The following is a 21142-nucleotide window of genomic DNA, read 5'->3' on the forward strand; positions in this document are numbered from 1 at the left end:
ATTCCACTGCTGATCAGTACAGAAGCTTGATGCTGCCCTTTTTTTTTTTTTTTTTTTTTTCTTCCCCAGAATGGGCTAGTTTGCCCCTGGTTAGATAATATTGGGGACCCCTTACTACCAGAGGTTCTATAGATTGGTGGCAGAATCAGGGCAGACACCTAATCAACTAAGCTCTACTCTAGCTCAAAACTCCCAAATAATAAGCCATCTAGTAGTTGGGACCACACTCACATTCTAGCTTCACTATTAATTTCTTTAGAGGCAGAATAGCTGTTTCAAAGGATGATTGTGAAGACATTCAACCTAAGTAAGATTGACAAAGAAAATAATTTTTCAAATCATCTTGTTTCAGGTTCCATCATTTTTCACAGATGCCGAAAGAAGGTCTGTATTGGATGCTGCTCAGATTGTTGGCTTAAACTGCCTAAGACTAATGAATGACATGACAGCAGGTAAGAAAGAAAGTTTTAGTGCAGAATGAGCATTAGAAAGAAATTTCAAGTACTTTTGCCAGAGGAAGGAAGGTTAGAACCATAAAATATAAACAAAGTTGCCTATTAATATGCCACTCTTTTAGACTTTATTTTTGGACTTTGGGTTATATTAAAAGATAATTCTAAATTGTCATTCAGGTGTCAATTTGCACTGAAAGAGGGAATTTGCTTCCTAGGAGTTCCCTATAGCAGTGAAACCACAGGTTGGATCAGACAACAAAAACAACCTCAAAGAGTGTCAGATAAGGAAACAGTGTTAACATAATTGTTTCTCAAGGAAAGCTTTTAGGATTTTTCTGCTCTTGGATTAAATTCATCCATAGATTAAGGCCTCTCCTGCTCATTTATTTTTATGGTTAAAGAACAACCTACATTCCGCTTTATAAACTTTGTAATTATTGGTTAATATGTAGATGTTAAATTATCCCTTAGATCTTAAGTAGATAAATAGCTATACTTTTTATAGAACTGGAGGAGTTGATGTGGTTTTTCTTTCAGAACTCAAATTATATTGTCTCAGATTCTCCCTTCAGAGTATTAAAAACTGAGGACCCCGGAGATTTTGTTTATAAACAAAATATTTGCCATGTTTCAAGTTAAGACTGATATAACAATAACCTTTTAAATATATCTTAACATGAATATCATTCTTATGGAAAAAAACTTTTCCAAAATAAAAAAAAAAAAACAAAAAGCATTTTAAATATATTTTTGCATATCTCTTTTAATGTTTTTAGTGGAGTAATAGAAGGCAGCTAGATTCTTTTATCTATTTTTGCCTTTAATCTGATATATCTATTATTTGAAATATCTGGAGAAAATCTGCCTTATACTGGTATGTAGTTAGAAAAGAAAGAAATTCTTAATAGACAAATAATAACTTAGTGTTTCTTTGAAAATTTCTTTGACTTTGTGAACAGTGTGAAATGGTCTTGTAGACCCCCAGAAATCCACACATCACACCATGAGAACTATTGTTCTAGACCAACTTTCCCTCAAGCCTTGATCTACTTAACCATTTTAACTACAGTTAAAGTATTCTTATAAACTTGTAGATAAAGTAGTCTACTTTATATTTAAGAGTAATCTTTATATTCACTTCTGTCATTATTTATCCCACAATCATTTTTGTGTTTAGGCTTTCTTACCAACTATTCTACTAAAACTACCCTTTCAAAGTTCATGTGACCAATTTATTATAAAAATCTCAATGTACTTTTATTTTTCCTGATGTCAAACCTAGTGACATCTGCTTTACTTTGCCCCCTCCTTTTATATATTCTTTCTTCCCTGGACTTTTGGTACTATTTTCCAAGGTTCCTCATAATCTCAATTAAGTTTTTTTTTTTTTTTGCCTTTCTTTATAGCTTAAAAAAGTTTTGCCTGAGTGACTTACTAATTTCTACAATTCTTTTTCCTACTAAAATAACCAAGGTCAGGTCCTCATTACTGGAGTATTAAACCTTATCAATAGATTTTCTTTCTCTAGTTTACATGTCCCACTCCAGTATTTGTCCCCTCAGATTGCTTAGTACTGCCAAACTAATCTTTCTAAGAGGCACTACTTGCTAACTTCTATTCTACTTCCCTATTCAAATACTAGCTTCATTTTGTAGAGATGTTAAACTTAGATGAAGTACTTACTGTAGTGAAGGGCTGGCTATACAAATATGAACACCCTCCCCCCCCATCTTCAAGAAGCTTCTCTTCAAATGAAAACAGGTTGTAAATAAAATAAATAGCAAGTGGTAAAGTGAGGGGAACGCAGGGAGTTCTTTAGGGTCCCTGATGAGGTTTTGGTGCAGAAATGTAAGAAAGTACAACCTTGTCAGATGGAAATAAATATTTCACCAAATGAGATCCAGACTTATCCTGACATTCAAAGCCCTCGTCATCCATTTTTTTTCCCCTTATATTTCTTGTACTTCCAATTTGAAATTCTTGAAATTTCTTTAAAATTTTCCATATTTAATTTATTGCAATAATGCTATATTTTCTAAAGCAAATGAAACTAAACAGTGACTATTCTATAAATAGAATATTCTATAAATTCTATAAAAACAATGACTATATTCTATAAAAAGGATACATTATCCATTTAGTTAGTTCATCTTAGTATTCTGTATTATTTCTGCATGTCATCCTATTACAACTTATTGTTTTATGTAACTTGTTTTAATTCTTTCATCCACTTGTTTCTTTCTTTTTTTTTTTTTTTTGTAGTTGCTTTGAATTATGGAATTTATAAACAAGATCTTCCAGGCGCAGATGAAAAACCACGAATTGTGGTCTTTGTTGATATGGGACATTCAGCTTTCCAAGTATCTGCCTGTGCTTTCAACAAGAGTAAAGTGAAGGTAGTTACATTTGTCCAAGTCACAGGTTCAAATTAAAGTAACTTAGTGAAACTAAACAATCAAATCTGTAACAAATATTTGATCATAACCAGATCAGTATTTTCTTCTATTCATTTGTACCCAGTGATGGGGTTCAAATCCTGGCAAGTAAAAGGAAAAAAAAAATAAAGTATAAGAAGAAGAATTGTGATCAGAAAGCTGTTTATGTGGAAAAAAAAGTTTTGACCCAGGTCCTCTCATGTTTACCCATTGATCCAGAGTCCCTGCAAGTATGATCATCTTGTCTGTGAAGGAATGTAATGTCCAGCTCTAGATATTTTATGAAAGTTTTGACAGGCTACTATGAATTCAGAGGAAGGCTGCTGTTAGTGGGGGTGGGAAGGTGGAAAAGCATCTTGTGAACATTGGTTTAAAGAACCTGCTCATATTTAGCCTGGAAAAGAAAACCTCAAGTACTTGGGTACTTTAGAGAAGAGTTAAAGTTAGGGTTTGACTCTAAAGGACAGAACTGAGGGCAGAGAGCAGAGCTTATTGTATGGCTGAGTTTATTTCCAACAACTTCTGAGAACTAGTGTTTCCTGTCATAAGAGATTACAGAACAGAAGCTGGGTTATTCATTCTTGGGAATGTAATAGAAAGCATTCATGTTTTCAGGTCACGGCTTACACTGATGACCTTGAAGTTCCTTTCACCATCTGAGAGTTTCTCATTCTAATAAATTGAGACAGATGGTAGTTAATACGATTTTCTATTTTAAAAAAGTTCTTAATATTTTCTCATTATACATAATCTATAGATGTAAATTATCCAGGGAACTATTTAAGTTTCTTTAGAAGAGCATCTTGATGACATCTAAGGGAGTGGGAATGTTAGTTAAAAAATTGACTCTAAATGAGTTAATGTTTTGTTTTGTTTTTTTTAATTAGGTTCTAGGAACAGCTTTTGATCCTTTCTTGGGAGGGAGAAACTTTGATGAAAAATTGGTGGAGCACTTCTGTGCAGAAATTAAAACTAAATACAAATTGGATGCCAAATCTAAAATTCGAGCGCTCCTACGTCTCTATCAGGAATGTGAGAAACTGAAAAAGCTGATGAGCTCTAATAGCATGGACCTCCCACTGAATATTGAGTGCTTTATGAATGATATAGATATTTCTGGAAAGATGAACAGGTAAGTTGTTGATGTGAAATTGTTGTCAAGAGAATCGAGACATATTCCTTAAGTTATTTTCATAAGACAGAACTAAAGCCAAAATTAATAAACAATTTTGAAGAGTGCCAAAGTGTGTGTGTGGAGAGAGTCTTAGATAGATTTAATGTTTAGTGCAGTCTTTTGACTGGATTTTTTAAAAAACTATTTTTGAGGTTATAAATATTGGCTACTCAAAAGTTTTTGAGATAAACTGACTTGGGCACTGAAAAGAATGAGTAGTGTGTCCTTATGCTTTTCTCACTACTCAAAAAGCTACCATACTAGTTAAGAGTGTTAAAATAGTTTTGTAATTCTATCATTCCATTTCACTCCTTCCATTAAAGTTCTCTTCTCTCCATCATTGCTTTTAGAAACAAATAGAAGCTTCTTTTGACTTTTAAAGGCCTTCACAACCTACCCTCCAATCCATCTTTGCAGTCTAATGTATTGCTCCTTTCTCTCCATGATACAACTTGTTCTTCCTCATATGTGACACCATCACCTGGCTTTATACTTTTGTAGCTTACTTCATCCATGTCTGGATATATACTCTCTCATCTCCATCTGATGGAATTCCTCTCTAAAAAAAAACTTTTACATTAAGCCTTTCTTGATTTTTCTCTGCTCCCAATGGAAGAGCTTCTTTGGATTTGGATAAGTATAGTATATACTTAAATATGTGCCTATAAACTCTGGTGTGAACAAGAATATCTGATTTTTATCTTGATATTCCCAACCTCTAGCATATAGGTGTGTGATAAAGGCTGATTCAAGGAGTAAGTCAATCAATAGTGAATCATGTTTCTGGGTTATATATTAAAAGGTTTTCTAAGTTTAGAAAGCACTTCACTGTCTACACATTTAAATCCTGAAACACTAGAGTTTACTGGGTGATTTTTGTTTTGTTTTTCAAAAATAAACTTTTCCTTGTCTAGAGCTCAGTTTGAAGAGTTATGTGCTGATCTCCTGCAAAAGATAGACAAGCCCCTTACCTCATTAATGGAACAAACCCAGCTCCAAGTGGAAGATATAAGTGCTGTAGAGATTGTTGGAGGCACTACAAGAATCCCTGCAGTAAAAGAGAAGATTGCCAAATTTTTTGGGAAAGACGTCAGCACTACTCTGAATGCTGATGAAGCTGTAGCCAGAGGTTGTGCTCTACAGGTAAGCTCTGCCCTCAGCTACTTAAAAAAACATATTGATGATTTCTAGAAGATATGATTACATAGCATCTTATTTAAGATATGTAAAGAAACCATCCATGCCTGGAAATACCTGGCTCCTAAAATGTCCCTGGCCTATTCCAATACATCTAGGGTGTCTTGCAAAAAGTCTTTGATGTAATTACAGTTTCTTAAAACTGAGAGGAGTTCTCATTCGTGACCTTATTGCTCCTCCTGAAATGTCTCTAAAAACAGAGTTGTTGTAATGGTGGTTGTTTTTAAGTCTCTCAAGGGAAGGCAGATAAAAATAACAGACTGAGTCACTTAATTCAGAACTTCAGAAACCGTTACCTGAAGGAGAATGACTTCAACGTCATAATCAGCCAATGGTCATTCAGTTTTTGCATGAAAACTTTTACTGAGGGAGAATTTGCTACCTCCTGGGGCTGTTTATTCTTTAGACATTAGCAGAGCCAACCTTTGCTGTCCATGTCCAGCTGTCATATTGCCTCAAGACAGCAGTTCTTTTTCCTTGGCTAACTTTAACCATAATTTGTTATTTTTCCATTTTCAAACTGATGACTCTTTTTACCTTGAAAATTAATGCTTGCTGACTGAGTGATAGGAAATTTTTGTTATTTTTACTAACACATGCCTAGCCTTTGAATGGATTTCCCCTCAGTGTCTTTTTGGGTTTGTGGCAGTGATTGTTTTTAAGTCTCAAGGGAAGGCACATACTGAATCCCTCAACTCAGGATCTCAGAAACCATTTAGTATATATATATATATATATTTTTAACCTGCACTCTTAAGTCTTAACAGCTCTATATCTGGAGGTAAAATATGTTTCAAAGTTGTTTATAATAGTATTGTTCTTTTATAAATTGTTCTGCTCCTTTTACTTTGCATTTGTTTATACAAATTTCCCAGGTTTCTCTGAAGCCATCCCCTTACTATTCAGCCATTCCCTAATTGAGGGACAATTCCTCAATGTCCATTTCTTTGCTACTGGGAAAAAAAGAGTTGCTGTGAACATTTTTTTGTGTATGTGGTCCTTTTCCCTCATTTTTGGTCTCTTTTGTGTGTAGATCTGGTACTGCTAAGTGTACACATTTTAATAGTTTCCCTGGTTTATTTAGGTGCCAGATAGACTAAATAGATTAAATACTTAGAAGCAGAATTAAACCTTAAGAAATGAGGTTTATGTTTCAAGAGGGTGTTCAGTTAAACATAAAGAACAATAAGAATGGTTAGAGGTGTACACATACATACAAATATTTAAACATGTTAGCCTGTGGTAAAGTTAATGTTAATTGGATTTGTCCTATTAACTCAGAGTTATTCTATCTTTGAAAACCAAAGTTGCAGGAAATTACATTTTTGAAGGGAATCTATTATTTTTGTGGGATGTCTAATACAAGTGATAATAGCAAAGCTGCCATTGTTTTAACATTTATCAAGAACTTTGGAGAAAAATGCTGGTTCATAATATGTAGAATTCTGACTTAAACATTTTGAAAGAAACTAAATTCTGTCTCTTAGAAACCTCTCCAGAGCAGATTTGATTATCTCCCTTGGCCATTCTGTTTCTCCTAATGTTAGCAGACCTTTAGTCTATGTTCCCCACTGCCTGCTTTATCTTGGAGGAAATTAAAATTCTCAAAAGTGAAATGATTTGTCTAGAATGATAGAAACAATTAGGTATAGACCTGGACTTTGTCCTCTCTCACTACAAGATTATTGACACATACATAATACCTTTCTGGTAAGTCAGATAAGTTTTCATTTTATTTACTGAATTTAAGAGCAGTTTGTGCTTACCCTAATAGTCACTCTTTTCTCCAATTTGCAAAATAAAGTATTGAACATTCTGGCATAAAGTTGAATGTTGAACATATATGTTATTCTTATATTTTTATTTTAGAAATTTTGTCTATTTTAACTTGAGGACAGGAGGCAGATCTTGTGGCTTAAAACTATTGAAATATATGCATAACTTTTCAGAAATGAGTCTACATGTTCACTTATTTGTATGGGTGATTTGGAAAGACCTTTGGAGACCAGAGTTTTAAAAAAACATTCAAACTCTTCAATCCTATCCTATCTTTGTATTACCAGAAAAGAACATTAAAACCAAGTATGACTTGACAGAAATCTGTAAGGAGCCACGACAATCCAGCAATAACTTGTATTCTTTTTTTTTCAGTGTGCCATTCTCTCACCAGCATTTAAAGTACGAGAGTTTTCAGTCACAGATGCAGTTCCTTTCCCAATCTCTTTAGTCTGGAATAATGACTCTGAAGATGCTGAAGGGTAAGTAGTTGATATATCTCTAAATAAAGAAAATCTTTGTCTTAATACACAGGAGAAAAAAAACCTAATATGCTTTAGTAGATTTTCATAGAGAATGTCTAATAGAAACTTCTCTGAATCAATTGTTACTATTCTTAAATTTATTTAGGTGAAACAATGAGATAGAAGCATTTTTTTCAGGTTAACTATTAGGATTTAGTTGAAGGTTATTTTACTGCATTAAATGGAACTATTAATGACCTTTGTCTTCTCTTCTAATCTTAGTGTTCATGAAGTGTTCAGCAGGAATCATGCCGCTCCATTCTCCAAAGTTCTCACTTTTTATAGGAAAGGTCCCTTTGAGTTAGAAGCCTTTTACTCTGATCCTGAAGGCTTTCCATACCCAGAAGCAAAAATTGGTAAGTACAAGGTCCTAGTCTGTTGATTCTCCCCCCTAATCCTCCCTCCTCCTCCCCCCCCCCCCCCAAAAAAAAAAAATTCTGGAGTTGTAATTAACAACTGCATGACACTGGATATTGCACCTAAGAACACTTTTTTTAAATGGAAGGGAATATTTTTGAGTTCAGAAGGCGAAACACCACAAAGCACCGTCTTTATATTATGATACTGGTTCTTACTCTGTTCATTTTAGTCTGTGACATTTATTTAGTGTTTCAAGGTTTGCAAACACTTTGTTTTCCTTTCATCCTCATAATAACCCTGGAAAGAGGTGATGTACCCATTTTTACAGATGAGTAAAATGATGCTCAAATGTTAACTTGACTCTGTTTACACAGTTAGTAAGTATTAGAGCCTAAATTCAAGAATGTCTTATGCAAGTCACCTTCTCAATCATCTATTATGAGCCCTCATTTTATGGTTGAAGAAACTGAGTGGTAATGCAAGAAAGTAACTGTTACATAGAATTTGCTTTCCTGCCCCAAACTTTTAAAAAATAAATAAAACATGGAATGTCATATACAGCCCAAACCCATTATAATCTTTTTTTTTTTTTTTTTTAAACAGTAATCACTTGATTTTTGTGGCTGTCTTGGAAATTCACCATTACAATTAAAATTTTTTTTTAACATTTTTATTCTCAATTCTAAATCTTCCACACTTTTATCAAAAAACACAGAAGGGAAGGAGTAGAGTTGACTAATCATAATTATTTAAAATTACTCTTTAAAAGATCCAATAAGTGAAAGTTACAGTAGTGTTTGAAGTGACCTAAAAGTATTATATATATGCTGAATTTCATCTAAATTTTTATGTTAGTCTTACATTCTAAGAGATACTTTACTAGCTATGTAATCCTGAGCTTAGTCTCTATTTGCCTCAATTTCCTTATCTGTAAATTGGGGACATTCATAGCACCTGCCTCTCAAGATTGTTGGGCAGATCAAAGGAGATGATGTTTGTAAAACTATTAACACATAGGAAGTGCAATATCAATGTTAACTAGTATAATTATTTTATTTTATTGCCCTCGTTAGGAAGAAGTACAAAGAAACTATTGACCTTGAAGTTAGAAGCCACTTAAGATATGAGTGTAGGTCAACCAATTCAAAAAAGCTTTAGAGAATGTATTATTGTATATTCCAGGCTGCAGAATGTTTGATACAACTTGCAGGTGCTGCATAAGTTGAGAGAAGGAAGAATTGAACTACTAGAGTAGTTCAAGAAGGCTTTATTCAAAGGAAGAGACTGTGTCAAGTAGGCCTGGAAAGAAATGTAACACTTAGAGTAATGGAGGGCCAGGGGAGGAGTAGCCTATTAGATTTGGTGTGTATCTGTTTTCTCTTTCTAAAGTTTTTGTGACATCAGTATTGCCAGTCCCTGTCAATCTTCCAAATGTATTCCTCTGTTTTAGGCCGCTTTGTAGTACAAAATGTTTCAGCTCAGAGAGATGGAGAGAAGTCTAAAGTTAAAGTTAAAGTACGTGTCAACACTCACGGCATTTTCACAATATCTACTGCATCAATGGTAGAGAAAATCCCAACAGAAGAAAGCGAGGGTTCCTCCATTGAAACAGATACGGAGCATCAGAATCGACCTCCACCTGAAAATGCAGATGTTGATGTAAGTTTGAGGACATGGGTAAAGGGGGGAGAGGGGCATATATTCATATATAGGAAATATATGCAGTGATATGACTCACTTTATGGGATTGGTGGAAGTTAAAAATAAAATTTATTCTAATCTATAAAAATTATTAAGTAGAAGTAGCAATAAATAATAATTTTACAGTTATTATTTAGTTTTTTGTCTTTAAACCGTTACCTAAAGCAATGGAGAGTTTCTAATTTAAATATTTTTCCAGATCTTGTTAATTTCATATGCTGCTAGACACTGGTTGAAATAATTTAGTGTTTATTGAATGTTGTTTTGCTTACCTCACTTATACCATAGAAAAAACTATTTTGTTTGTCTAATAAATATTAAAGCTGATATCCTACTCTACCACCCTGCATGGAAAAAAACCCCAAAACTGGCATTTATATTCCTGAATGATTTTTTTTTCTTTTTGTGATTTTTAAACACTAGCTTTTTAAAAAGCATAACTTATTACTTACTGTGAATGACAATGACAAAGAACTTCTGTGTAACATAGGTCTCAGAATAATAGCCTGCATAGCCAGTAATGACATTGAGAGAAAATGCCAAAGTATAGCAACTTATTAATGTATTCATCAGAGATTTTCAAACTGACTTTGGTTAGGGAAACTCATGTATCAAAACTAAAACTATAACTCAATTCTCAGTGATACTGGGCAAGTAGCAGTCACTTCAATCAAAGGAAATAAACTTAACAGTCTTTTTTCAGGTATTCCTTCATTAGCTCTAAACATCTCTATTGGTATATTTGGCCTCAATTTGCTCTCCCCTGCCTTTTGGACTCCTAGTAAAGTTTATAGGAATCATGTATTGCTTTAGCTGAAGCCTACATGACTGAAAGGGAGTCACAAGTAGGTTAACAGATAAGGGTTTGGCGTTTTTCCTCAGAATAAAAGAAGCTATAGCCAACTCTCAATCATCTGTGATGTAAGGTGACTTTTATCTATAAAAAGTCCAAAAATCTTCCCTACTAAACTTTTAGTGAGATTTCTTTGCTCTGTCTACTAAGCAAAATAGCCTCTCTCTGCTTTAGTAACCCTTGTGGAGTGTTCATGGCCAAATTGAAAAATGAAGAACTCTGCGTAATTTACAGACTTCAAGGATGAAGGCATTCTCTCCATGTAATTGAGAGTTGGCTGTATATACTCTGAATATTGCAACTGAGAATGAGAGCCATACCAGAGACCAGAGCATAGTATAAGAGCTGTCACTTTTGAGAGCATGGCATTATGAATTTTGGAGAATTGTGTATGATTCTGAAATATGTTGATAACACTTGGTAGTTGTCATCATTGCCTAAATTTTAAAACAGCTATGTTAATTTCAACCAACTTTTTTTACAGGTTGGAAATTTCTCAATTTCAAATATGTATTCAGCTTGCTTTGATTAGATACTTTTTTTTTTTTTCCCCTACAGTATAGCAGAAATTGAGTGTACTGACTTTTGATGCCCTTTAGCTTTAATAAAATCAAGTACACATGCTTTCTACATCCTTTGTGCCTGGGCTTTCATTTCAGAAAAATATCCAGCAAGACAACAGTGACGCTGGAACACAGCCCCAGGTACAAACTGATGGTCAACAAACTCCACAGTGTCCCCCTTCACCTGACCTTCCCTCTGAAGAAAACAAAATCCCTGATGCTGACAAAGTGAGTGATTCTTCTAGTTCATTCCATTAGACAATATTAAAACGTGTAAGCATTATCAGGTTAATTTATTCTTACATAGGATTTTTCTGTTAATTTTTTATCAACTAGCAACACTTAAGTCAATCCAATGTTTTGCTTTAATTCCAAAAGTTTTTAATTGAAGCAACCTTAGATTTGTTGCCGTTTAGTAGTAAAAAAAAACTGGTTAATTCATTACCTTAGAATATTAACTCTTGGTGGCAACAGACATAGATATAATTGTATTGCATGTGTCCCTGAGGTGTGTTTATCTTTTTTAGTTGATCACTTTAAGTTTTATCTTTTTAACTTAGAAGAAAATAAGTGTGTAGATAGATTGATTCTTAGTATATTTACTCCTAAAGTCATTTTGTATTGTGTTGAGAAAACTATTAAGAACTAATAACGAGCAAAACATTTTAAAAACAGTTCTTTCTTACCCCATAATATAAATTTTTATGTTTATATGTGTAATAATAAGCAGCAACACCATGAAGTTGTTTGCATTTATACAGCCACCTCTCAATATATTCTAATAGAACATTTGATATATTCAGTTGGTAATGGTTTGCATGTGCAAGTGGAACTAAAAACTAACTTGCTATTCTATCTTTTTTGCACTGAATGCATGTGAAATTTGTCTTTTAATAAATAACTGTCCATCTAAAAGGCCTTTCTGCTTTATTTGTCCAGAATTTGTATTCAAAAAGAAAGTAACTCCATTTTTTTTAATAATAGAATTTCCTGACATTCTGCTATTTCCCAGATGCATGTTTCATATTTTCTACCATATTGCTTTAGGCTTTCTTTCAGTTAGTCTCTTAAAGTGCTTTCAATGTCAAGTTTTCAATTACTTAACCATATTTCATCTTGTGATATCACAGTATCTTGGATATCTTTCTCTTTATAATCTTAGTTTATCTTTATAATCAAATTTTAGAGTTTGGTTATAAGTTTCTTCCCTTCTCCATTCCATTTCCAGTTAAACAAGGTTAATCAATAGAATTAAAGCTATTCAGTTGTCTGTATTAAATCTAAGTTTCACAACCATGTTATATAGAGGCCTAACATTCCTTTGTATAGACCTTTTTAAATCTATATCTGAGAGGTCCTAGTAGTGGTCTTTATCTTGATTCCATGTGCTTTTTGATACTTGTAAAAATCATTTATAGTTTTCAAGTCTGTGTTTCTGATGAAGTTCTTGGAGACACTCATATAGGTTATGATTGAAGTCATCTTTATATGCTTCAGTGACATAATTGTTAGCGTGACACTCTTCATGAATAGTTATCTTTGTAAACAAAAGTATAGAGTTTCTCAATTCTTCAAGTTATTGATAGCATCAAAAACGACTATATGGAAACATTGAACTTCGTCTAGTTATATAGCTTTTCTTTCTCCATTCTGATAGGCAAGGGATGACAATATGTATTCTTATCACAAGTTTTCATTGATTGCTACATATTATGCTGCACTTCTAGAAATTGTCTAATAGCAAATTTTCATATCCTATATGATAATAAAATATTAGGCATTCTTGCTTTCCTTATTGAGGTACAAATAGATTCTTTTAAACCTTAAAACTCTTGCTCTTTAAATATCATTTAAATCTTTATATAATCTTTAAATCTCTTAAAATATGCAGACATGTAAAATATGCAGCCCTTTCAGCCTAACTTACTTCAATGTAGTGCCATCAGGTCCAGTAACTTTGTCAATTTTTTTTCCCCATTATGTAGCAGTAGTTCCCTCAAGTTGGTTTGTCACACCTGTTCTTGATAGTTTCATCCCAAACAGCAGAAGCAGTGTTCTTAAAAAGGATCCTGAAATGATCCTCTATACTACTTAAAGTATTAAAATGTAGATAATTCTTCATGCCTTCTTTAGATCTGTGGGTAGAAATAGTCATTCTTTTCTTAGTCTTTGTGTCACTCCTCTGACTTGACCTTTTACCCACTGATCACATTTTTTTAGTTTTCTATAAATGTTCTTATTATCATTTTTTTTTTTTTTTATGTCAGGAGAACATTGCTTCTTTCGACAACAGTTTAACCTCCCTTCTCTCTCCTTTAATCAATAGTGATAGCAACAGCTAATAGTACCAGGAGATGATGGCTATCTGGCTGGTCAAATTATAGATACATTCTTTTTGGGAGATGTTGATTGTCCGGTCTAGGTGGAATGCCAAAATATAGTTTCTTGTCAGTATCTATATTTCTTCTTTATTTAGATAACATTTGCAGTGCATGATAGTCATTAGACAACATGATCTCTCAGGGAAATAGTTTGTCCTTTATTCACTCTTGTGCATCCTTGTAATGACCCAGATATCAGTAAGAGATGACTGTTTTGATATTAGCCATATCTGCTTCTTCACTTGGTGGAAGAAGCTATACCATTCATAAGCTGCTCATTAAGTAGAAATGCTAATAGTTACTATTAAAATTTTCTAGTGCTTCAAAACGAAGTGAAATTTTTAGTAGAAATAATTTTGGTCAGTTTAGGGACCAACTTAGATAACAAGCTTTGTGAACTTTCTTTGGTCCCCAACTTTTTGGGCTTTAGTCCCTTCTCTAACTTAATCAGGCTTGTGTCAGATGATCTATGAATTTCCATCTTATCTTATACTTTTAATCTATAAATTTCCTTAATATCCTTTGCATCATATCCCATAATATCTTATGGTCCAGGTACTCTACTCTTAGTTTGATGTATCATATTTGTTACCTGATCAGCTTGCCTTGCATTTAGTATGGTGAGCCAGAATTTTTGTAAATTGTTCTCTTGCTTGCAGGATGTGGAAATATATGCCCTTAAATTAGTAGTGGGGGAGAAGCATGGATAGCAAACAAGTAGAAGAGGGGTTTCTGACTCGAGGTTGAGCTATCTATTTACAAAACAAATTTGGTAGCTACTGAATCAGACCATTTTATGATCTTTTTCCATCACCTGCAAAGCTGGCTAAATTGGGGGGAGAAGGGAAGGCCAAAGTAGCTGAAATGAGAAATATTCAAATCCCCATTGAGTATTTATTTCCTTAGGCCAAAATTCCAGAAAGTCGTATTAGTGATTATCCAGAAAAGATCTTTTATAGGTTTGTACATGCTAATTTTAGCTGGGATGTAGAAGTAATAATTGTAAGTAGCTCTGACTAAATTTTCATTTGAAATACTATCACATTCTTCTTAAACTAAGGATGTTAAGAATTTGAAGAGATCACAGAAGAGCCACAAAGATGGAGAAATAAGGGGCCTGAGGCATAATTCTGGGAGGATAGCATAAGCATCGTAGGAGAGATTTTAAGTAGATACACGAAAAATTCTGACTATGAGGTATGTTAGTCATTAGAATACATGATTATTGATAGTTGTACAAAAGTTCAACAATAAGACACTATCCTATTTCTGACTATGCTTATGACCCTTGCTAAAGATGGAGATGGTTTCTCAGTTTAGTGATGAGTCCCCATTTCATTTATATAAATGTATCTGTGTTATTTTAAAAGAATACTTAAGAATTATTTTCTCTCTTGAAGGCAAATGAAAAGAAAGTAGATCAACCTCCAGAAGCTAAAAAACCTAAAATAAAGGTGGTGAATGTTGAGCTTCCTATTGAAGCAAACTTGGTCTGGCAGTTGGGGAAAGATCTTCTCAATATGTATATTGAGACAGAAGTAAGTATCCAATCAAATATTTTCTTATACAGCTCTAATTATGGTTAATATATTTAATTGATTTAATGTGTGTATATTCAAATAAGTTTTAATTTAATTTGAACAAGCAAAATATGTAAATACTAATCTGTTTGACTCGTAGTTGTGAGTCAAACAGACTCTTAAACTAAAACAGTACTTACAATGTTAATGAAATTGTCTGGTATCCACAATTAAACTTTCTTATATTTGATAGAATTTCTTAATGCACATATTTTGATATGAACTGCGTGTGCTTGGATAAATATTGGTCACATTTGAGGAAGTTTTAAAGAAAAAAAAACTTTGACGATAACCTTGTTTCAGATCACTAGACTTTGGACTCATTCGACTTAAGTTTCAGTGTTCTTATCAACAAAATAAAGATAATACACTGTTGTACCTACATCAGAGTTATGAGGATGTATGTGAAGCACTTTACTAACTTTGTCTCTTAAAATTGATCAGCTGAGCAGAGACTCAAATTGATCAGCAAAGAACCTGAGAAAGCCTAACCCTTCCCTTACAAAGGGATACAGATTGATTTGCTGAAAGTTGTGTATAGGTAGTAAATGGAAAAGTCCTTCTATTATACTTTGCCATCTCTCTAGTGTGGATGATACTATTTTTTAATTTTATGCTAAGAGATTGCAGAAATGGCCATAGTTTTTGAAGTCTTACCTCAGTCAAACTACAATAGTTTGAAATAAGAGTTTTTGAAGATTCATTGTTTCTTCTCTCTGCAATAGTGTTTATTGCAGATGATGAGAAGGTCACTGTCTATGTAGAATAACAAGTCTTTTTATTAAAATAGTTGTACTTATTTTTTTCATGTTCATGAATTAAGTTTATTTATAGCTGTGTTAATGAAGGATAGCTACTGCTATTTTAAAATGTCATGAAGTTATTCACCTATGTAGTTCTTTCTAACCAAAGAGCAAAGTGTGTTGGCTGGCATAACCCAGAAGTATATTAGATACTTAAAATTTGCAGTCAGTTTTTAAAATGTAAGTATATTTGGGCTCTTTTTTAGCAAGGTTTAATATAGGCAGAAAATCTGAGAAATTTTATTTCTTTTTGCAGGGCAAGATGATCATGCAAGACAAGCTTGAGAAAGAAAGGAATGATGCCAAAAATGCTGTAGAAGAATATGTCTATGAATTCAGGGATAAGCTATCTGGGCCCTATGAAAAGTTCATATGTGAACAGGTAAGGTAATTGTGTAAACAAGAGGACTTACTCTTCCTGATGGTATAGTCTTTTGGCTGTCAAATTTTGTTTTCTGGTCTGCAAAGCACTGTGTAGTTTAAACTTAATAGAAACTGATGAAAGCCCCATATATTTGAAATTTATCAGTCAGAATTGTCTGTTTATACATGGCAGGGAGTACTGATGATAAGCAGTCCTGTCTCATTTGATACCCAATGACTACCGGAAACTAAAGTCACAAATTGGAGTTCTATAGTTTTTGGTCATTGGCAATTTTCCAGGGGTTTTTGTTTTTTGTTTTTGGTTCAAGGTGTGGTGTTTTTTTTTTTTTTTTTTCTTCATTTCCCCAATCTCAATTCAGAAGAGAAATACTGCAGAAGGCAGCTTCTCATGATTCTCATTTCTGACTGCCATTTCTCAGTCTGACTATGTCATCATTTGTATCTTAACTCCTAAGGTAACCATTACCTCCAAATCTGGTCTGGGCTCTTTTTTTCTTTTGGATTTCTTCATCAGCTCCCATGGGTTCAATTAATCTCCTATACAAATTACTTCCAAAAAGATTGATTTTGATGTCAGAAAAATATCTGCCTTTGATAAGTTCATGGGTTAGACCAGTTATATGGTAGCACACTTGGATATAGAGCCTATTGCTTAGTTTTACAGAACTTCTATAAGTCTTGCATCATAAATGAAAAGGTTATCACATAGCTCTCATTTGGTTTAGAAATTAAGCACTCCAATTAAGAATAGGTTTCAAGAAGCTGAGAAATAAACAATATTTGAAGAACTAGTTACAAATAAACATCTAACAGATGCTTATTAAGCAACCCTATCTCAAGTACTCATTTGGTTTCTTTCTAAATTGGAAGCCTAGATCTAGAACAGGTCATGGGAGAACTTAGAATGTTCCTGGAACTAATGCTGGACATTTCAGCTCTATTCCTAGGTTACTCTAAGAGTGACCCATTCCAGTTCACTTAAAGTTCCCTTTATTTTAGTTGAACATAACATTCCTCTTCAGCTCTAATATCTGTTGAGTTTGGAAGCATAAAGGAAATATAATGAAGATCTGACAGTTCTGGGTAATGCATTTGAAACTCCAGGAATTAGAGAGAAATTTAATAAAATTATGAGCTTGGGCTATAAACAGTTAAAGTGTTTATTTAAATGCACTTTTGATGATATAACTTAGTGGATAGACTTATTGGTTAAGAACCAAGATGTTGAATCTTAGTGGATCTTAATTAAAGATGAGTGGGGTTAGCTCGTTGATGTAGTGGCTAGAGCACCAGCCCTGAAGTTAGGAGGATCTCAGTTCAAATCTGGCCTCAAACACTTAACACTTCCTGCCTGTGTGATCCTGAGCAAGTCACTTAACCCCAATTGCCTCAGAAAGGGAAAATAAAAAATTAAAGATAGGTAACATTGATGTGTATTAAAGTAGTATAATCGTTATTTTTTATATTCTTCATAAGGCTACTTATTGTGAGGTTTAATGAAAGCAATACTTTGTTGTTGACATGCAAATAAAAATTGGGAAGAATTAGTCTCTTCTTCCAACCTGCCTTGTAGTAGGAAATTAGTGATAAAAATCCCTTGAGCCAGGTGTAGTAATGTTGAACTACTTATAAAGTACTTGGATTCCTCAAATTTTTTCCAGGTGAAATAATTGAAACCCCAAGGTTATGATTTTAACAGGCTCTTAATTAGAAACACCATCATGATTCTTCTAAATCCTCTTAAGAATTTACATGTATCAAGTAAATACTATATACTTTACTATTATTTGGTGATGGTCCACTTTCTTATACTAACTCATTTCATTTGAATAAAAATTCCACATATCTAGAGCAGAACATCGATCATCCTAGTTCCCACTCTTCCTTTCTAAAGTTTTTTTGGTTGTTTTTTTTTTGTGTGTGTGTGATCAGTACTGCTTAGCTTCCCAAAACAAGACCTACTCTTACAGACCTTTATACTAATTAAGAATTAAAAATGCCTAGACTCAACACTCAACTTTAATTTTTTAGGATCATCAAAATTTCCTGAAACTCTTGACAGAGACTGAAGACTGGCTGTATGAGGAAGGAGAGGACCAAGCCAAACAAGCATATGTTGACAAGTTGGACCAGTTAATGGTAGGATAGCTGGGCAGGGGGGTTATTCTTTTGTTTTACAAAATTCAGATAAGTTTTGGAATAAATGTAGTGTTTGTCACATGTCTTGTTTTGGCTTAGAAATTAGGCACTCCAATTAAGATTAGGTTTCAAGAAGCTGAGGAACGACCAAAAATGTTCGAAGAATTGGGACGGAGGCTGCAACACTATGCAAAAATAGCAGGCGACTACAGGAATAAAGTGAGTCCCTCTGTATTTAGTGTTTAGAAACCAACATTAGCAAATGAGCCAATGGGGAAACTTCCATAACTAGCAAAATTCCCCTAAGAACAAAAGAGAAAATGGGTACTTTGGGTTTAGGTCGTCTTCCCCCTGCTCCATCAGTTACACTTGAGAATTTGCCCCAAAACCCAATTATACTGGAAAGGAATTGATGTTCCTTTAAATACTTTAATTTACTACATGTGCTTTATTAACTGTGCCCTTTATTTCAGATATACTTTCAGCATTTTAATTACATAGAATAACCAATTTTGCTCACTCTGTTCAGGATGAGAAATATATCCACATTGATGAATCAGAAATGAAGAAAGTTGAAAAGTCTGTCAATGAAACAATGGAGTGGATGAATAATGTCATGAATGCTCAGGCTAAAAGAAGCCTTGATCAGGACCCTGTTGTCCGTGGCAGTGAAATAAAAATGAAGATAGAGGTGAGTGTGGCTGTGTAGCCTCGTTCTCTACCCCAAAACTTAAGTACACATCCATCTGTGAGATGTATCCCCAGAGGGATCTCCCTGGTCATTAAAAGGTAACTGCATTCTCAAAGAAGATTTCTTTTATCAAATGAGCCTCTGAGGACTTGCCCTTTTGTCTTCTCACCTCTGCCTGAGCACTCCCTACCTGGCATTTAATTAATGCTTATTGATTGACTGAATCACATCTCCTAGAAAAAAAGAAAAGAAAGTGTTCAATATAATAAAGAGTCTTAAATAATAACAGGTCATGTGAATACAGTGTTTAGAGAGCTGGTCATGGAGCCAGAAAGGGTGGTCCATCTCTACTAATCTTGACTCTAACCCAGGACCTTTCAATGTTCTCAGTTGCTCTCCAAAACTTGAATTCCTTGCTACATTCTTACCAGTAATACTTTTCTCCTTAAAGAAAGCAGTCAAGCTCTTGCTTTCTTTTCCTTGCATAGTATATAGAAAAATGATGTGGTAAAAATAGTCTGCAAAACTGAAATTTATTCAGGAGCTCAATATGTAAAGTTCCATTTTGAATTGATTGCCAATTGGATTGGCATTGAATGAGAAATTAGAAAATAGAAAAGAAAGGTCTTTCCAAAGAGGTATGAAGCAGAGCTTACCTACTATTGTCTTTTTTTTTTGTCTCAGGAATTAACCCATATTTGTGAACCAGTTGTAACACAGCCAAAACCAAAAGTAGAATCTCCCAAGCAGGAAAAAACATTGAATGGCCCCAACATGGATAAGAATGAAGGTTTTGAAGTAAAAAATAACCTGAATGCTGAAGGCCTGCATCAGAATGGAGACTGTCATCCCAGTGACAACAGCACTATTCATATGGATTTGGACTAAATCACTTGGAGTTAAGCAGGGTCACTATCAACAAATGATGAAGAAAATATTTTTGCCATAGTATGTAATTCTAAGAGACATACTGAGACTTATTTATATTTTCTTTTTTAAGAATGTTTAGAAATTTTTTGTGTATTATATGGAAAAAATGCAAAGCTTAAGTCTGTAGTCATTATGAACCTAAAAGGGAAAATTGCCTTGGTAACTTTCAGATTCCTGTGGAATTGTGAATTCATACTAAGCTTCTGTGCAGTATTAACCATTTGCATCAGTAAGGATGAAAATTGACTTTGTTCTCTGAAAAAAAAAAATGTACTGCTCATTCAAGAGGGTTGTGACTAAAAATCTTTAAGCATTTGTTTCTGCCAAGGTAGTTTTCTTGCATTTTACCCTCCATTTCCGCATGTGTGTGGGTGTGTATGTGTGTAAATAAGGTTAAATCTGACTTCATGAGAACTTTCCAAAAATAAACCGTCTTAATAGGGTAGGACTTTTTTCTTTGTTATTATTTAAATTTCATTGGGTAAAACAAAAGATAGTGAAATGTATTAGTAGCATGCAGAACAAAAACTTAAATTTTATCTCTTGCTAAACAGTACATTGTCCTGTGGAGATTTACCAATGGAGGAAATGTTGATCCTGTTGTAACTGATATTGTGAAGCATTTAATGAGCTTTAATAATAAAGTTCATATAATGGTGTCATTTCTAAACCATTGGCTTTGTTGGTTATTTTTAAACACAGCTAGAAGCTCACCAGACAGATGTGACCACCTTTTTTGAAATCCCAATACTCTTCTTTTTTTTCCTATTTGTAGCAGTTATAGCACCTATTTCTTTAGTTCAAGATGGCATCTATAAGTACTGAATACTGAGTGTAAAGGTATAATAAGCAACTTGGTGAGGAGAGGGTGCATTAATTTTATGGTTACTACTATTACTTATAAAACAAAGATAAATTTCTTTATTTCAAAGAGATGACCTATTCTACCATTCCTTCCCTTCCACACACAAACAAAAAAAAAAGCTAAAATATTCTCTGGTAATAGAAAGTTAGTAATTTCATATTTACATTGTTTGAAATATTAGTCACTTATTCCATTAGGGTCTCCACATACTGTTAATTCAACACTTCTATAGAAGGTATAAAACAGTGAATTTCCAAAACAAATACAGGAAGACAAGCTTAATACCAAATGATAATACAGGTACTAACAAATCCAAAAATTAAATATTCTA

The 21142-nt window shown here is 33.6% G+C and overlaps 1 protein-coding gene across 1 annotated transcript in view; it reads left to right on the top strand.

Annotated features, from left to right (window-relative positions):
* HSPH1 (heat shock protein family H (Hsp110) member 1) overlaps positions 1–20616 on the top strand; it is a 28101-nt gene extending 7485 nt beyond the window's left edge. The window contains exons 5-18 of the mRNA XM_051986500.1: positions 353–452; positions 2718–2851; positions 3778–4022; positions 4979–5207; positions 7413–7519; positions 7784–7917; positions 9372–9580; positions 11135–11266; positions 14820–14957; positions 16059–16184; positions 18218–18325; positions 18425–18544; positions 18855–19016; positions 19701–20616. Coding sequence (XP_051842460.1) covers positions 353–452; positions 2718–2851; positions 3778–4022; positions 4979–5207; positions 7413–7519; positions 7784–7917; positions 9372–9580; positions 11135–11266; positions 14820–14957; positions 16059–16184; positions 18218–18325; positions 18425–18544; positions 18855–19016; positions 19701–19904 — 2148 coding nt within the window. The 3' untranslated portion in view covers positions 19905–20616. The remainder of the gene's footprint in view (positions 1–352; positions 453–2717; positions 2852–3777; positions 4023–4978; positions 5208–7412; positions 7520–7783; positions 7918–9371; positions 9581–11134; positions 11267–14819; positions 14958–16058; positions 16185–18217; positions 18326–18424; positions 18545–18854; positions 19017–19700) is intronic.
* The last annotated feature ends 526 nt before the right edge of the window (positions 20617–21142 follow it).

This window comes from Antechinus flavipes, chromosome 3 (assembly GCF_016432865.1).
Source record: "Antechinus flavipes isolate AdamAnt ecotype Samford, QLD, Australia chromosome 3, AdamAnt_v2, whole genome shotgun sequence".
Taxonomy (NCBI): Eukaryota; Metazoa; Chordata; class Mammalia; order Dasyuromorphia; family Dasyuridae; genus Antechinus; species Antechinus flavipes.